At 39.4% G+C, this 17710-nt stretch overlaps 2 protein-coding genes across 7 annotated transcripts in view; both read right to left on the bottom strand.

The window, feature by feature from the left end:
* The window catches only part of MLF1 (myeloid leukemia factor 1), a 39181-nt gene extending 33207 nt beyond the window's left edge, over positions 1-5974 (bottom strand). For 2 of the 4 annotated variants that reach the window (XM_066369861.1, XM_066369863.1), the window contains exon 1: positions 5736-5974. In XM_066369861.1, coding sequence (XP_066225958.1) covers positions 5736-5938 — 203 coding nt within the window. In that variant the 5' untranslated portion in view covers positions 5939-5974. The remainder of the gene's footprint in view (positions 1-5735) is intronic. The other 2 variants (XM_066369862.1, XM_066369860.1) reach the window with 2 other exon arrangements.
* A 5718-nt stretch (positions 5975-11692) lies between these two features.
* The window catches only part of RSRC1 (arginine and serine rich coiled-coil 1), a 559643-nt gene continuing 553625 nt past the window's right edge, over positions 11693-17710 (bottom strand). For 2 of the 3 annotated variants that reach the window (XM_066369858.1, XM_066369856.1), the window contains exons 9-10: positions 15237-15389; positions 11693-14637 (exon numbers count right to left, since the gene is read on the bottom strand). In XM_066369858.1, the coding sequence (XP_066225955.1) occupies positions 14545-14637; positions 15237-15389 (246 nt within the window). In that variant the 3' untranslated portion in view covers positions 11693-14544. The remainder of the gene's footprint in view (positions 14638-15236; positions 15390-17710) is intronic. The other variant, XM_066369857.1, reaches the window with a different exon arrangement.

Here is a 17710-nt window from a genome sequence, read left to right on the forward strand (position 1 = left end):
AAAACTATTATATTATTTATTAGTCCCATTCATCAAGGGAAATAAATTCCTTCCACTATACATAAGAGTAGCTAAAGCTTAGCCAGCAGGTTGTTACGGTTCTCTTGATCATAAAGAAATGTTCCATAGTTTCAATGAGGTGTATGGGTCCATAAAGAAAATATACCAGGTGATCCAAGTTTTGAAACTAGAATAGCATGTAACATTCATAAGAAAATCTTGAGGGCACAGACCATAACTTTTACAAATTTATGTTAGAGTCCATAGGACTGAGCATATAGTAAAAACCTAAGAAATACTATTTTTTTTCTAAGAAATACTTGAAGAATAAATTACATTGCTATAGGCAATTCTATTTCCCAGTGATTAGAAGTACAGTTTAAAGTGATTATATGGCATAAAACTTTGATACTGAGTTGTAGGAATGACTTTGCACTCCTCCCATCCTGTAAGTACTCCCCTACTTTGCATGAATATTTATAATGTTTTTTGATAGAACTAAGAATTATGACATGATCAGCTGCTACCAAATGACATTTCCTTGACCCAGAAACTATGTCATAAATGTGTTGAGCTCCTTAACTACCTAATGAATAAAAAAATGCACCAAATCAAGTCTACCTTAGAAATAATTTCAGTTCAAGATATATAGTGAGCAATTCATTCTATCAAACATGATATCCTAAACTATGCCAAGTTAATTTATAAGAAATATCTTTATAAAAATATTTCTGCCTGATCTGTGGTGGCTCAGTGGATAAAGAGTTGACCTGGAATGCTGAGGTTATCATTTCAAAACCCTGGGCTTGCCTGGTCAAGGCACATACAGGAAGCAACTACTTAGGAGTTGATGCTTCCCGCTTCCCCCCCTTTCTCTCTCTCTCTTTCTCCCCCCTCTCTAAAAATCAATAAATAAAATCTAAAAAATCTTTCTTTTTTTAATTTCTGAGAATAGAAATTTTTAATTGCTAAAACTCACTGGAGCTATTAGGGATCTTAACATAAAAAGGGGTCTTGAATATCAAAACTTTAAATTTTAGCTGAGTACTCAAGCTACCTTTATTAAATAATAGCATTAGAATATTAATTAGCACCAATTATGTCATCTGGATGAAAAACCTACCTCAAACTATATATCTAAAAACAAATACCATATATAAATACCTCAACACTGTTCACAGAAGCTTATTTTTAGCAAGATAATTCTGTCTCATTTCTTGCTATAACAATATTTTCAACAAAGAAAATATCAGTCAACACCTTTCTGGTATATGAAATACATTTACTTTCAACTCAGTTATTGAATATGTCAAAGAAGTGTCCTCTATCTCCAAAGGGCAAAATAAGTAAAATTTAAAAAACTTTAAATAAGAGAGTATAGCAATGTAACTTTTACTTTCTGTGGAGATCAAGGAGATGGAAGAAACATTTTGTGAATATATGTAGTTCTTTGACCAAAGACACATATGATGCCCATATGAACAGTTGGGTGCCTTAAGAAAATGTTAACAATGATGATTAAAAATAAGGCCGATATGGCTGACCAGGTGGCGGCACAGTGGACAGAGCACTGACCTAGGACCCTGAGGACCTAGCTTGGAAATCCTGGGGTCTCCGGCTTGAGTGCAGGCTCATCTGGCTTGAGTATGGAGTAACTGGCTCAGCTGGAGCAAAAGGCACATCTGAGAGGCAATCAATGAACAACTAAAAATGCGCAGCTATGGGTTGATACTCAACTCTCTCCCTTCCACCTGTTTCTTTCTCTCTCACTTGCTGGCTAAAAAATAAATAAGGCTGATGGATATGTCAACCTGCTTCTGAGCCTTAATGTCTAATAGCTTATAAGTGGTAACCTAGCTAATGTTTGTAGACTTGCAAGATCAGAAGTCTATTTCTGTAGCTCAGAAGACTCATGTTTCAGTACAAAGTAATCTAGATTGTACTAGATGTATGTAAACTTTTATAGTAAGTAATCAACTCTTTTGTGGTGAAGGATAGATACCAAAATCACTCCTACCAGTCTCAAATTATTTAATAATTCTAATTTTATACCCAAGAAGTATATATTTTTGTCTTCCTCTCCATTTTAAAAAAAATTTATTTATTTATTTATTATTTATTTATTTATTTTAGTGAGGAGGGTAGAGAGAGAGAGAAGGGGGGAGGAGTATGAAGTATCAACTCCCATATGTGCCTTGACAGGGCAAGCCCATGGTGTCCTCAGCATTCCATGTCGACGCTTTATCCACTGCACTACCAAAAGTCAAGCTTTGAATAATTATTGAAGTAATAAAGTATGCTTATATTGATACCCCTAATTCTGAATTTATAGATTATATTTAGAAAATGGTAGTATTCAAATTAGAAAGTACCAACATCATCAATGGCATATGTTGAATGCAAATAATTACTTTCAGCAATAAATATGAGATTAATCACAAAACAGAAAATAAAGAATACCAGATTATCATTACATAATATTTATTGAATACTTTCTACATGTCAGACTTTGAACTACCCACTAGGGAACCCAACAGCCAGACATATAATGCTAGCAATAGGGTAATGTTTATATAAAAGATGTTTATATAACAAATAATATAAATTTCTTATGTTTGACTTATATTAAGTAATGGATACTGATTTTGTTTGAGGTTGAAGTACAAAGGGTAGGTCAAATGACATTAATTGAAATAAATATACAGAATGGGGTAAAAGTGGGTTTATAGTTGTTCATATGGAAAATAATAAAATACAAAAATTAATAATACTACAGGAATAAACTCTTTCCTGTGCTCAGAACTATAAACTCATATCTTTTTTCTTTTTTGAGGTACTCTTTTTTAATTTTTATTTATTTATTTTTTACAGAGACAGAGAGTGAGTCAGAGAGAGGGATAGATAGGGACATCCAGACAGCAATGGAGAGAGATGAGAAGCATCAATCATCAGTTTTTCATTGCGCGTTGCAACATCTTAGTTGTTCATTGATTGCCCTCTCAAACGTGCCTTGACTGCAGGCCTTCAGCAGACTGAGTGACCCCTTGCTGGAGCCAGCAACCTTGGGTCCAAGCTGGTGTGCTTTGCTCAAACCAGATGAGCCCGCGCTCAAGCTGGCGACCTCGGGGTCTCGAACCTGGGTCCTACGCATCCCAGTCCGATGCTCCATCCACTGCGCCACCGCCTGGCCAGTAAACTCATATCTTTTTCTCTCCAACGTCCCCAAAGTATATTTACTCTCTATATAGTTTATTGTGAAGTAAAGAAATTATAAGCATCAATCAGTTTTAAAGTTAATTACACTAATTTTACCCTAATTTTTATGATATAGCTTCCTACATTTGAAGAAAGTTACAGAGAGTGATGATTAAGACCTCCTAACATGTAACTAATGGTCCTCTCCATCCTAAGCACAGGGGAACAGTGTTCTTTGATGCATGCCTATAATTAATTTGTGGTCTGTTACTATTTCTGACCCTGACTTGGATTCATTGCCTTTGCTCAAAAAGAGTCACCAGGAGTTTAAATTACACTTTTGCTAGACATTTTAAAGAAGGTACTAATTATGCATTTATAGTTTAGTTAAGGCCATTTTTCCTTTTGATATAATCAAGAACATAATACAACAGAAAAGTTATTTATCATAAGAATCTTTAACCCATTGTACTAATAGCACAATTGCCTAAGAATCACTTCAACAGCTCAACTAATCTATGGATATATTTAGTCCCTACTCTCAGAGGCTTTTATTTATTTTTTTAAGAGTTTCAAAGTTTTGTTTATTGTTAAAAGAATATTAAGAAATGTTTAAACAGAAAAAAACCTTCTTCACTTGCATCTTTACAAATTTATGCATTTTCATTTGCCTCAGAGGCTTTTAAAGAGTAAATCATAACACAAAATTTGAAATTTGTTAAATTACTCTGATTGTAAATGTTTCAACAGCTTCTAAACAAGTGAACTAAAACAGCATAATCAATTTGCCTGAGTCTATATACTCCTTAATTTTAATGAATAACCTTTACAATGAAATACTAATAATTTTTTTCTATATTAATCATTTTCATCTATTCTACTATTAATCACTCTTTCAATTATTACTTTGGTACTATATGGTTTTAAAATAATACTGACACATTTAAGTCAGTATTTTCCTTTAAAAATATCTATGTAGTAAATAAACTGTTAACATTTTAATTTTTAAAACAAAAGATCCCTAAGTGTCTAGAGAGAGAATATAAGTGATCAAATTAAATTAGGGCACCAAATCAAAAGTCAAACTGGCAAAAACACTTGTTCCTGTCTTAGGGATGCAACTGGATTATTTTATATAATCGCCAAAGGAAAAATTTTTTAAAACCCCAGTAAACTATATCAAAATAAAAGAACTTCTGGATGTCATCTTCCTAAGGCACCATATTATTTCACTTGGAAAGGTTCACAGGGCTGGCACTTGTCACCTGAGGTGTTAAATGCACCCTCTCCCTGCTTCTCTGCCCTATTTGTACATTTTTTTTTGTATTTTTCTGAAGCTAGAAACGGGGAGAGACAGTCAGACAGACTCCCGCATGCGCCCGACCGGGACCCACCCGGCACGCCCATCAGGGGGCGACGCTCTGCCCACCAGGGGGCGATGCTCTGCCCCTCCGGGGCCTCGCTCTGTTGCGACCAGAGTCACTCTAGCGCCTGGGGCAGAGGCCAAGGAGCCATCCCCAGCGCCCGGGCCATCTTTGCTCCAATGGAGCCTCGGCTGCGGGAGGGGAAGAGAGAGACAAGAGAGGAAGGAGAGGGGGAGGGGTGGAGAAGCAGATGGGCGCTTCTCCTATGTGCCCTGGCCGGGAATCGAACCCGGGCCTTCTGCACGCCAGGCCGACGCTCTACCACTGAGCCAACCGGCCAGGGCCTGTACTTCTGACAGAAAGCCGAGTCCCTGCCCAAACAAGGCTAGCTTTGTAACAAAGCAAGCGAAGAAAGCAAACATGGCAACTTCCAAGACCTTGGAGGTACAATTCTTCATCTTTGTTATGCTCTCATAAACACTTATATTAGTAAAAACGCTGTTTTAAAAAAGGTTCCCTTTTCAAAGAATTATCATCCTATAAGACACTCCTCACCCCTTATTTGGAATTAAAACAGGTGTGCAAAGGGTCCAGTGAGCATGCATAATTCTCCGAAGGAGTTCCAACCAGACGGCAGCGTCCCAGAAGACAGGTCCCGCCACCTGCAAAGGCCCTGCGGCTGTGAGGGCGTCATCCGGAGGTGGAGGGCATGGGGGCTGGCCGAGGGAAGCCCAGCCCAGCCCAGCCCGGGTGTGTGGGGCAGGGCTGCTCGGACCTCCCCTCCCTCACGCCTCCGGATCCTTCTCCTTCCCTCCCACACCCTCCAAATCCTTCCCACGTCACCCTACACGCCCCAAATCCTTCCCACGTTACCCCACACCCCCCAAATCCTTCACACGTCACCACACGGCCCCAAATCCTTCCCACGTCACCATACGGCCCCAAACCCTCCCGCTTCACTCTGCGCCCCTAAACCCTCCTCCGCCCTCCCTCACACATCCCTTTTCTCTCTTCTCCTTCCTCATCACGCGCCTCAGTCCTGTTATTTCAGACTGCCTCCCGGAGTCCCCCCCATGCCCTCTCGCCCTCAGCAACTCGCTCTCGCCCCTTGAAGTAGTTCCACTCAAAATCCCCAAACTCCTTCGCGATCGCGGGCAACCGGCACCCGAAACTCACGAGAAGAAGGGGTCATCCTCAAAGCCGTTGCTCAGCATCCGGAACATCCTGCTGTCCCGGGCGGCGGACGCAGTCCGGCTGGAACACCCGGGCACTGGCCGGGGCCGCGCAGGACCCACCCGCCCCGCTCGGTGGTCGCAAGTCTCTGGGCTGCGAAGGCGCTGTCGGGAGAGGCGGGGCGCGACACGGATCTGCTTTCCCATTGGGGCGCCGGTTGTGACGTCACACAAACGAGGCGGGGACAACGCGCCGCTGCCATGACAATGGCGATCAACAGAGAGGTGAGAGCTCAGCCCTATGCCAGCCCGGCAACCCGTCTTCAGCCTTGTGAGCGACCAGATGGCTTGTTCGCGGGCCTGCACGGACACAGAAGTTAGACCGTCCTCTGCGCGACCTTGGGCAAAGAGCCCCAGGCCTCAAACCCGTTTCTCCTTTCAAGAAAGTAGAGATGGTCAACGTGGCCGCCAATGACCCATTCACCGGCCATAGTCTGGTAGTTGGTCAAAGCTGTGCACAAATAATGTGAAAAAAAAGAGTGGGCAAAATTTTTTTGGGTAGTGTACTCATTGCTTGAAGGAAAGTGGATGAATGGGGCCTATAAGATTTCAACAAACTTATTGGCCCTTTGTAAGTCTAAAACTCAAAGCAGTAGATCTCAAAGTTGGAATTGCTTAAGTTATATGTACACATGGTATTTAAAAATAAGATGAGAAAGTTGTTTTCGGTCATCTTTCTAGTCTCTATTTGAAGAAGCAAGTCTCAATGATGCTGGTATGTCTTTAACACTTCTCCACCGTTCTCTAACCTAACAGAGCAGAATACAGGCACAGAGCTTGCAGCAAACAAAACCTAGCCAACAAAAATTCCATTACTATACATTTTTGTTTTAATTACATGTGAATCTTATTTTTATGCCAAGTGAAACAAGTTTTAAAGTTAAAGCACGCATTAATGTGCTTTAAAATTTAAGTGAAAAAGTGAGCTAATTTAAAGAAACAGTACAGGAGGAATTTGAACATGGGGGAGAGACAAGATAATGTTACTCGTATTTCTGAGTTGCAAAACACTGCCCTGAGTGTTATATTCGCCGGGTTCAAGAAAACTCGGGAGACTTTCGGAAGGTTCAAAACAAGTTTTTATGGCCAAAGATATAAACCTGCGCAGGGGTGAGCTCTAGGTGGCAGTCACCAGAGTCACACCGAGCGCTTACAGCCTTGGGGTTTTTATAGCGGCTTATACAGAAGCAAACTTGGCGTTAAGCAATTGGCTATTTCAAACTTGAATAACATCATATGTCTTAGCAACAAGGAGGGTTTTAGTGAAAAATTTTAAAACTCAACTTATTTCTAACAGGGATGTGGTTGTCGCTCAAGTATATCCTGAAACTAATGAATGACTTCCTTATCTTAGCAGCACACCAGGATGAGGGTGAGATTGTTTTTCTCAACTGACCTATTCTTAGGACAGCTGCTCAGCAGGTGTTTTCTATGTTCCTGCTGGGACCCTTTTCCTGTTTTCAACACTGAGGTCTTCCAGGAACCTACAGGCAGGTAAAGGAGAAGATGGAAATGAGGACTTACAGAAGGAATAATAAGACTGTAAAAAGAGGGAAAATGCACATTGCATGTCCACCTTTAATTCACTGGCTCCCCAACCTCTCTAGGGTGCTTTATGTGGAGAGAGAGGGCCATCTCTGGCTCCACAGGGCTTCTTGGCATGTAGCCAGCGAGGTGGCACTCAGCCATTGTGAAGAAGTGTGCAGGGCCTGATTTGGAGGTGGCAGGAGTACTTAGGGTTTATTTTGGGAGCCGGAAATGTAATCCTTTGGACTTTTTACCTACACATCTTTATCCAAGTTCTCTGGTAGCCTCCTTTTTCTGTGACTGGTAACAAGAGATAGGGCCGACTTCACAGTCCAAGGGAAGCTAGTATAGCTCTTCCGGGGAATAGGGTATTTTCTTCTCCTTTGGCCTCAGTAGGAAGCAAATACATATTAGGAACTTCCTAAATTAATTTCAAGGCAAAAAATTGTTTTAGAAGACCTGAATTACTTTCTCTTTAAAATAGCACAGCCTGGCCTGACCTGTGGTGGATAAAGCATCCACCTGGAAATGCTGAGGTCGCCGGTTCGAAACCCTGGGCTTGCCTGGTCAAGGCACATATGGGAGTTGATGCTTCCAGCTCCTCCCCCCTTCTCTCTCTCTGTCTCTCCTCTCTCTCTCTCTCTCTCTCTCTGTCTCTCCCTCTCCTCTCTAAAATGAATAAATAAAAAAAAATTAAAAATAAAATAAAATTTAAAAATAGCACAGCCTAAGATGTTAAGGAAGCCACTCTTTAAAAAAAACCTTAAATAAGGTAAGTTTTGGTGATACATGACAATATAGAAATAGTTCTGGATTAAGGTAAAATAAAACAATTTGTGAGAAAATGTTCTCTGTTGTTTCTGTGGGGATTTTTCTTAGAATCACATTGTTAAAACATGAAAACTTGGCCCTGGCCGGTTGGCTCAGCGGTAGAGCGTCGGCCTGGCGTGCGAGGGACCCGGGTTCGATTCCCGGCCAGGGCACATAGGAGAAGCGCCCATTTGCTTCTCCACCCCCAACCCCTCCTTCCTCTCTGTCTCTCTCTTCCCCTCCCGCAGCCAAGGCTCCATTGGAGCAAGGATGGCCCGGGCGCTGGGGATGGCTCCTTGGCCTCTGCCCCAGGCGCTAGAGTGGCTCTGGTCGCCACAGAGCGACGCCCCGGAGGGGCAGAGCATCACCCCCTGGTGGGCAGAGCATCGCCCCTGGTGGGCATGCCGGGTGGATCCCGGTCGGGCGCATGCGGGAGTCTGTCTGTCTCTCCCCGTGTCTAGCTTCAGAAAAATACAAAAAAACCAAAACAACAACAACAACAACAAAAAAAACATGAAAACTTTAGTTACATGTTAATCAGAGAGTTACCTGGAACTTCTAAATGCATTTTGGGCCAAATAGCAAATGCTTTAAAAAAAAGTTAGTAGAGGAAATAGAGTTGAAGCTGAAGAGACCTCATCCATTTCAGACCTGGTGGGTAAGAAGTGAGATAAAAGAAAGGGTTAGTATGGAGAGGGTGAATACCTAGGCAGGGGAGAATAAAGATGTAGACAGAATTAAGGAGACAGGGTCCTGAACTTGTCTGTAAACAGAATCACAATAGCTAATATTTATTGGCTGTGTGCCAGGCACTGTGGTAGGCACTTCATGTGTGTTCACTGAATCCTCAAAAGATTTTTATGGAGTAGAGATGGTTTTTTACCCCATTTATAGATGATGCCACCGAGACACTGAGGAGCTAAGTAAATTGCCTGGGCTCACACAGCTAGTGATTAGACTGGGCTAGGCGCCTGGGGCTCTCCCTAGTGTGGGAAGGGTGCATGGGATGTGGAGGATGGGCCACACTTAGACATTCAGAATGAAGACTGGTGATCATTTCTCAAATTCATGCTGACAAACTAAATAATGGGCCCAAACGAAAAAGTATAAAATTCAGTGAGAATATATTCAAATCAATTCAATTTTACAAATATTGAGTGCTTAACCTATGTCAGAGACTGATCCAGACACTGTGACATTGGTAAACAAAAGAAACAAAAATCCTTGTTCCTGTAGTTTATATTATTATGAGGGCAGAATGAAAATAAAGGACACAGAAAGTAGTATGTTAAAAAGATTGTGTTAGGGGGGAAATCTGAGCATGGTAAGGGAGATAAAGATGAGCAATTATAAACAGGGAATTCTGTGTAGGCCTCATTAAGAAAGTGAATTTGAGCAGATCTACTGAAAGTAAATGGTTATCTGTTGGAAGAGCATTTCAGGCTGGTGCAAAGGTCCTGGGGTAGCATCTGCCTGGAGTATAAAATGTACAGTCTATTCATAAATCCTAAAACTTGCCTTCAGAGAAATGAGATAAGCCAAATAAAGAGAAAATCACCAATTAGAATAATAGCTCCTGCTTATACTACCTTTTTTCAGGTATTGCATTAGGCATTTACTTATTTATTTATTTATTTATTTATTCACGTTTAGTGAGGAGGGGAGGCAGAGACAGACTCCCATATGAGCCCTGATTGGGATCCACCTAGGAGGCCCATTAAGGGGTGATGCTCTACCCATCTGGGGCCTTTGCTCCACTGCAACCAGAGCCATTTTTTAGTGCCTGAGGCAGAGGCCATGGAGCCATTTTCAGCACCCAGGGCCAACTCGCTTCAAGTGAGCCATGGCTGCAGGAGGGGAGGAGAAGAGAGAGAGAGAGAGAGAACTAAGAGGGGGGGGGGTGGAGAAGCAGATGGGCACTTCTCCTGTATGCCCTGACCAGGAATCAAACTTGGGACATCCACATGCTGGGCTGACACTCTAGCACTGAGCCAACTGGCCAGGGTGCCTTAGGTATTTTAATACATTCTCTCATTAAATCCTTGTACAATCCCATATTACATATGAAAAAACAAACCCAGAAAATTTTGGTGATTGTCCATTCAAATTCAAAAGCCAGTTAAAATCAAATTAGTTCTACTCCAAAGTTTATACTCTTTCTACCAGCCAACTTTGCCTCCCTATAAAAAATTAAATTAACCATTTACTGGGTACCTCTATGTACTAGGCACTTTTACATATACAATCTACAACCACACTACAACTTATGGTTTATTTGGAAGGTCACTGACAAAATTGAGAGAACAGAGAAAAATGTGAAACCCAAGGCAACCCACAACTCTATTAAAAACACCAAGAATTCAAAATAACAGAGTCCTCTTTTTTTTCATTCATCAATTCATCAAATAGTTATTAAGGTCCAACTATATCCCAGGTACTATTCTAGGTATCAAGGCTACAAAACTCTCTGGCTTGCTGGAGCTTACATTCTAGTAGACAGCTCTCTCACCAGCCAGTTCTGCGATTACCTTGTACAGCACATCAGAATTCTCCAAATGCTTTTGAAGACATTATCTCAAGTGCCCAAGAAATAAACAGGCTCTGGAGTGCTGGGCTTTCAGACTTAATTATAGCTCTGCAGAGCCATGGGTGGTAGGCCATTAGAAACACCTTCACTTCAGTTCGTTTCAATGTGTCTAGAGTTTCTTTGTCCTAATCCTTTTGTCTTAAACTGTGCACAGAAATGGTCTGGAAGAGAGATATCAAACAAAGTTACAGGGGACATTTAAAATTTTTGAGAGAAATATGACATTTGTTGGACATTGTACAAACTACTAGATTGACATAGTTCACATATTTCAATATTATATTATGATACATTCCTTTAGATAATGACATATTTTTGGGAAGCTAGGTTTTTAAAAGTTGACACAATGAAAAGGAAATACCTTGTGAAAATCAATATGGGTCATAAAATGCTGGTGTCAGAGTTCAATCTGTTGAGTTGTGCTAGACCAGCACACATCTATTAGTAAATGTGATTATTTAAGAACGATATAAAAATTATTTTTTCTTTTGAGTTATATATATTATTTTTTACAAGGTTACTGAGTACTTAGAACATAACTACTTAAGTTATTTGGACCTTCCTATATAAAAAACTGTGTTTTTTTGGTCCTGGGGGCACAGTGAAAATATTATTGAGGAACTTATAGTTTGGGGACCCCTGCCCTAATCCCACCATCTCTCTTTTTTTCAAATTTATTTTTTTCAAATTTGGAATTGTATCATGAATCCATTTTCTCTAAAAGGCATGATTCATTTTTCTTTTTAGTGTTTATTTCATTTTCAGCTAGCTGTCTTTATTATTATTATTATTATTCATTTTAGAGAGGAGAGAGAGAGAGACAGAGAGGAGACAGAGACAGGGGGGAGGAGCTGGAAGCATCAACTCCCATATGTGCCTTGACCAGGCAAGCCCAGGGTTTCGAACCGGCGACCTCAGCATTTCCAGGTCGACGCTTTATCCACTGCCCCACCACAGGTCAGGCTTTCAGCTAGCTGTCTTACCAGTCCTCTAATAAGGTTGCATTATACCTTATGTAAGATGGAGAAAGATGCATAGAAATGAAATGAATTACCTAATAGAAGCGTAGGCCCCAAAGTCTTCAAATTCCCTGCCAGGGCTGCCTCTGGTCCAATGGCATCTTTGTTCAACTACAAATAGGGGTCTTTTTCAAAATGCTTTTATTAATGAGAAAAATTATTTAATAAATGTACAAATCAACAATGTGTGTGATACAACTGGGGCACTGTTAAGTGTTGGACACTGGTCCATGGCAACCCCATTCCCAAGTCTGAATTCTTCCACTGCAGGAGTATATGAGTGCCAAACTCCATTCACAAGCTCACGTGCAAAACATGTAATTTTATTTTCCTGAAAGTAAACTTAATTTATATTCTGGGATCCCACTCCATTGGGAGTGACACCCCCATCACCCAGGGAGACAAGGCCAAGGTGTAGTTGGCTGCGAGGATGCTTCCCTTAGCAGGTAACTCAGTGTTCTATCGTTATAGCCTGATGCAGCTTCCTCCTCTTAATTAGGGAGTGCCAGAAAAGAGTGTTCTTTCTCAGTTTCCCCAAGAATGTGCTCACTTTAGAAATACAAAGCCAACTTGTATTATTAGTATTCATCATTTTACACAAAATCAACATTTCAAAAAACACTTTGAGGTCTTAGTAAGTTCAAATTGTTATCATTATTCAAGTGACATGAAAGGTATTGTCCTGTTTTATGGACTTATTATATGAGGGGCTAAGGAAGGCCAGGATGCATCACCTAGCTTGAGTTATGTGTTTGACAGTGTTCTATGAAGTCTTTCTCATTAAATTTGATTTGGCTTCTGTGGTAATATCATAGTCTTCAATAGAAATGCAGGTAAACACAGTTAATAGTACATTAAAATGAATCACATTGGAAATCAAGAAGGAGGGGAATAGTCATTGAGTTCCTGCAAGGACAAAGTTTAGTTAATTAAAAAGATAACTTCAATTCTCTACCTCTATGAAAAATTTAGCTTTAAAACACAAATTTGTTGCAGTTCAAGCTTCTGTATTTGGGCTACCAGCCACAGACGAATACTGGTATTACACATAAGTAAAGTAGATCATAATATTTTCACTATTTTGTAGATGAGGAACATCAGTTATACTGAGAAAAACTGCCTTGTTCATGTTCTCTGGAGAATCACTCATGGCCCAAATGACAAGCCATATTCTTTGCTAGACCACTACACTAAACTTTCCAGAGGGGTGGTAGTATTTTTATTGTTTACAAGTTATGCAAAGAATGAAATATAAAATGTTTCAGAAACAATAATCTTTTTTTTAAGTCACTAAAAATTTATGTATCTATATTAAAATCCATAAAAACCCAAGTTCATAGTGGGCACCCACAGCTAAGGAAAAAAGAACACTAGCATCTGTTTAAAATATGAAACCTGTTTGTATGAAAACACGTATGTTATCAGTCTCTTTTCCATACCTTTTGTAATTAAGTGTAAGCTCTTTATACTTTTCATTTGTAACAGGGATTAGTTTCCGAAATATAAAAAAGATAGCATTTGATGTCCTATATATTGGTAATCTGGTCCACAAAACCTTTCAGGTTTACATTGTGATCTGAGGTACAGACTTCACAGAGACTAAATTTGAGTAAACGAGACAACAGAACAAAACAGGAAAGGGAAATATTTGTCAGTTGTTGAAAACTAATTTTGTAAGGCAAAGCCTAAAAGTCCTTATCTCTGGCATGTCCAGTATGGAATGCATAGTTGATTTTTATTTGGCTACTAGAGAAAGGCATTCTACAGTGATAGTTAGCCTTTTCAAAATTATAATTAGCTGGCTTTCTCTACAGGGAACAGTAGGTGGTTAAGTAAGACTGAAGTTAGAGCTCTTACCTGTTTTCTCAGAAGTAATTTTTTTTTATCATGGCTAGTTTGCCAACTGGTTAGGTCTAGCATGAACATGTGATTTCTAAAACAATGAACTGGGATCTGCTAACATGTTTAAAAGGAGCACTTAGTAAAAGATCATCTGTAAGCAATAAATCATCAATTTATTTAATTTCTAAGAAATTTTTTCAATAAATATGATACGCTTAATATTAACATGCTCATTCTACTTAGATTATTAAAAGTGCTTTTATTGTGCCTAAATTTTTCCAGAAAGGTGAAATAAAAGACTCAAAATGGTTTTATAATACATGGAAGATGAAATCTCATATTTATAGCATATAGTTTGATTCTTATATGTGCATGATTAATCAAAATTGTGTCTTTTTTTGTGACAGAGAGAGGGACAGATAGGGACAGACAGACAGGAAGGAGAGAGATGAGAAGCATCAATTTTTTGTTGTAACACCTTAGTTGTTCATTGATTGCTTTCTTATACATGCCTTGACTGGGGGGCTACAGCAAAGCAAGTGAGCCCACGCTCAAGCCAGCAACCTCTGGGTTCCAAACCCGGGCCCTTTGTGTTCCAGCTGACACACTATCTACTGTGCCACTGCCTGGTCAGGCAATCAATATTGTGTCTTTACATGACAACTTGATATTTTAAACATTATACTCAGAAACACTAACACATGCTATTTATTTTAACATTGTTATTTTTAGAATTAACTTTATTAACAGTAGGACATTTCCATGCATTCCTCAATTTTACACTAGTTTTAATAGTACTCACAATGTTGAAGTTCAAATCAACAAGTATCCAAGTTCACATGAGAAACAAAGGGAATGAGATTACCTTTTCATATAATCAGATCAATTCTTTTTAAGACTGAAAAGTTAAATTGGGATTTAAAAATCTAAATTTCAAATGTTACTGTTAATTCCACTTTATGCATTTTTTAGGCTACAGGACTGCCCATTAGCCTTTCTTGTCGAAGAGCAATTAATCTCCTGAACCACTTTTCCTCAGCTTCAGCTTTCTCAATAAATAACTGAAATAAAAAAAGAAAAAATGTTAATGTTTGCCAATAACTTCAATTTGACCTTACATGACACAAATCACCTTTATAAAATATATCTTTCAGCACAAGATTTGGATACTGTTTAACTCTTGATTACTTCTTAATTGAAGATCCTCTATTTGGAATTAATAATGATCAGATAATTTTGGAGAAAAAGGACTAATATGAACATCATTTGGTTAACAATTTTATGCCTTTTTTGTGAAGTTTATTTCCTGCTATCTCTCTGAAAGAGTGAAATGATATGATTTCACAGAAGATAGCAAAATATGTCAATGACATGCTCACAGTCAATGAACCAACTAGAGTTGAGCCTGGACAAACAAAACCCTTCTTTTTTGCCTATTTTTTTACTTCTAGAAGTCAGGCAATGTGGGTTGGACGTACCACATTTAGATACATGCAACAGCTCTAAGGGCTGGGGGTCAACTACCTATTTTTAGCAAATAAGAACATGGGAATCCATTTCCTTCAATGGTCATCTTGTCACCAACACAAAAGGACAACAGTGTGATTTAATTTCACTCAACTAGACTTCAATCTGTGATCTTAAGGTTTAAGGATCTTACATTTGGATGAGCCAGAGAATTGTCATCTTGGTACTTGATAGCAGTAGGGATGCTGCTAGTATCTATTTCTTTTTCATTGCTGGGTAGATCAGCAACTACTGATGCTGGTCCTGATGTTGCAGGTGTGTGCTTTGCTTCACTAGGCTCCAATGACTGAAACATAAAACACATATTATTAATTGCATCGCAACATACAATTAGAATTTTCCTTTAATAATATTTCTAATTTTAATGATAATTGCTCAATAGTCTCTGCTGAGATGATACTAATCACAAAAAAGCTCTAGGTTATATGTATATAAGAAATAGATATTCCTAAAACAAGCAGATAAATACAAAAACATTGGCAAAATGTTTATCAGTTCTTATGCATAATTTTCTTAAGAAATTGGTACTTATAAGTCTACACTATTAAAAAAATATATATTTAGTCTGACGTTTGGTGGCACAATGGACAGACAACACGTCAACCTGGAGCACTGAGGTCGCAGTTTGAAACCTCAGGCTTACTCAGTCAAGGCACATACCAGAGGCAACTCTGAATTGATGCTTCCCACTCCTCCCTCACCTTTTCTCTCCCTAAAATTAACAAATAAAATCTTAAAAATATATTTAATATATGTAAGTTCTATTATAAAACAGACTTGCAACAAATCTCCATGACTTATTGACCTCATTAGGTGTAGAAAGCAAATTCATAGGTTATTATTTTTTTTAAATAACTGTCTTACTAAAATATAATTCACATATTACAATTCATATAGCTTTTAGCATATCCACAGAATTTTGTAAGCATCGCCACAAGCAACTTTAGAACATTTTCATCATTCTTCCCAAAACTGCATGTCCATTAGAAGGCCCTGCTCCCTACTTCTCTCCTGCCTCCTATCCCTGGGCAACCACCAACCTGTCTGTCTCTATGGGCTTGTCTATTCTGGACATTTCATATAGAAGAAATCATACAATATGTGTTATTTTTGGTGACTGGCTTCTTTTATTTAGCATAATGTTTTCCAGGTTCTTCCATGTTATATCACATATCATTATTTCATTCCATTTTATTGCTGAATAACACAGGCACTGTGATGAGTGCTGGGGACAAAAAGGCTAATAGGTCATTGTTTCTGCCAGGAAGGAGCCAGCAGTGTAGTGTTAATGTGGACTAATTTCAATATTTCCTTTCCTGAAAAAGAAGCAAGCCAGGGAAGTAGCTGATTAGCAGCAAGGTTTCAGGGATAATATAAGATGGATTAGACGAGAAGTTGAAATTAAAAATTAAAAAAAAAAAGACAATTGGGAAATTAAGTCAACTTCTTAGCCTTTTTCTATGCCTATTGGTTCTACACCTATTGTTTTTCAATTTGTTTCCTTTTTGACTTATCTACTTCTGAACATTCACATCTCTGGACAAAGTGCGAAACAAATTTCACTGGGAAAGTTCTCTAGAAAATGAAAGGTGGGCCCTGGCCGGTTGGCTCAGTGGTAGAGCATCGGCTTGGCATGCGGAAGTCCCGGGTTCGATTCCCGGCCAGGGCACACAGGAGAAGCGCCCATCTGCTTCTCCACTCCTCCCCCTCTCCTTCCTCTCTGTCTTTCTCTTCCCCTCCCGCAGCCAAGGCTCCATTGGAGCAAAGTTGGCCCGGGTGCTGGGGATGGCTCCATGGCCTCTGCCTCAGGCGCTAGACTGGCTCTGGTTGCAACAGGGGCAGAGCATCACCCCCTGGTGGGCGTGCCGGGTGGATCCCGGTCGGGTGCATGCGGGAGTCTGTCTGACTGCCTCCCTGTTTCCAGCTACAGAAAAAAAAAAAAAGAAAATGAAATGTGCATGGATGAGTTAATCTTCTCTTAGAATACATTATCTTAGAATTAGAGATCACTCTATTTAACCAGTCCTTACCGAGTACTACAAACTGCTAAGCACTAGGCACACAAGAGAGAATAAAACAGTTATGTGGGGTGTCCAAAGTGGAAACTACATTTTGCTAATGGGACTGACAGATTACTAACAAATAAATAAGAAAATAAATACATAATCACAAATTGTAACAAGTGACATAAAATATTTAAAGAAATATTTGTTAAGTTTGATTGGGCAGTTTTATTCTTATATTTTGGAACCAATACTTCCCCCTACCCCCGGTCACAAACATTTCTATGTCTCCAACATACTGGGCCTAGAAGACTCACAGCCTTTACAGAAGTGATATTATACTGACTGTAAAACTGAGGTCATAAAACAGTAAAGCCCAATATTTTGCGTAGGGAAAATGGGAAGTATTCCAACTCAGTGAGGTCCAGGACATCACTTTTTGGTAGTTTATATTGCTGTGTAGACAATATAAGAGCATGTCATTCTGCATATCACAGCCACTCTTCGATAGGATTTAGCCAGAACACTGGCTGTCTGTGTTGAACTGCTTTGAAACGTTGTGGAGTGCTGTTATACTAGTTGCCAAATGTATGGCAGAGATAAC

Source organism: Saccopteryx leptura, chromosome 2 (genome assembly GCF_036850995.1).
Source record: "Saccopteryx leptura isolate mSacLep1 chromosome 2, mSacLep1_pri_phased_curated, whole genome shotgun sequence".
NCBI classification, from domain to species: domain Eukaryota; kingdom Metazoa; phylum Chordata; class Mammalia; order Chiroptera; family Emballonuridae; genus Saccopteryx; species Saccopteryx leptura.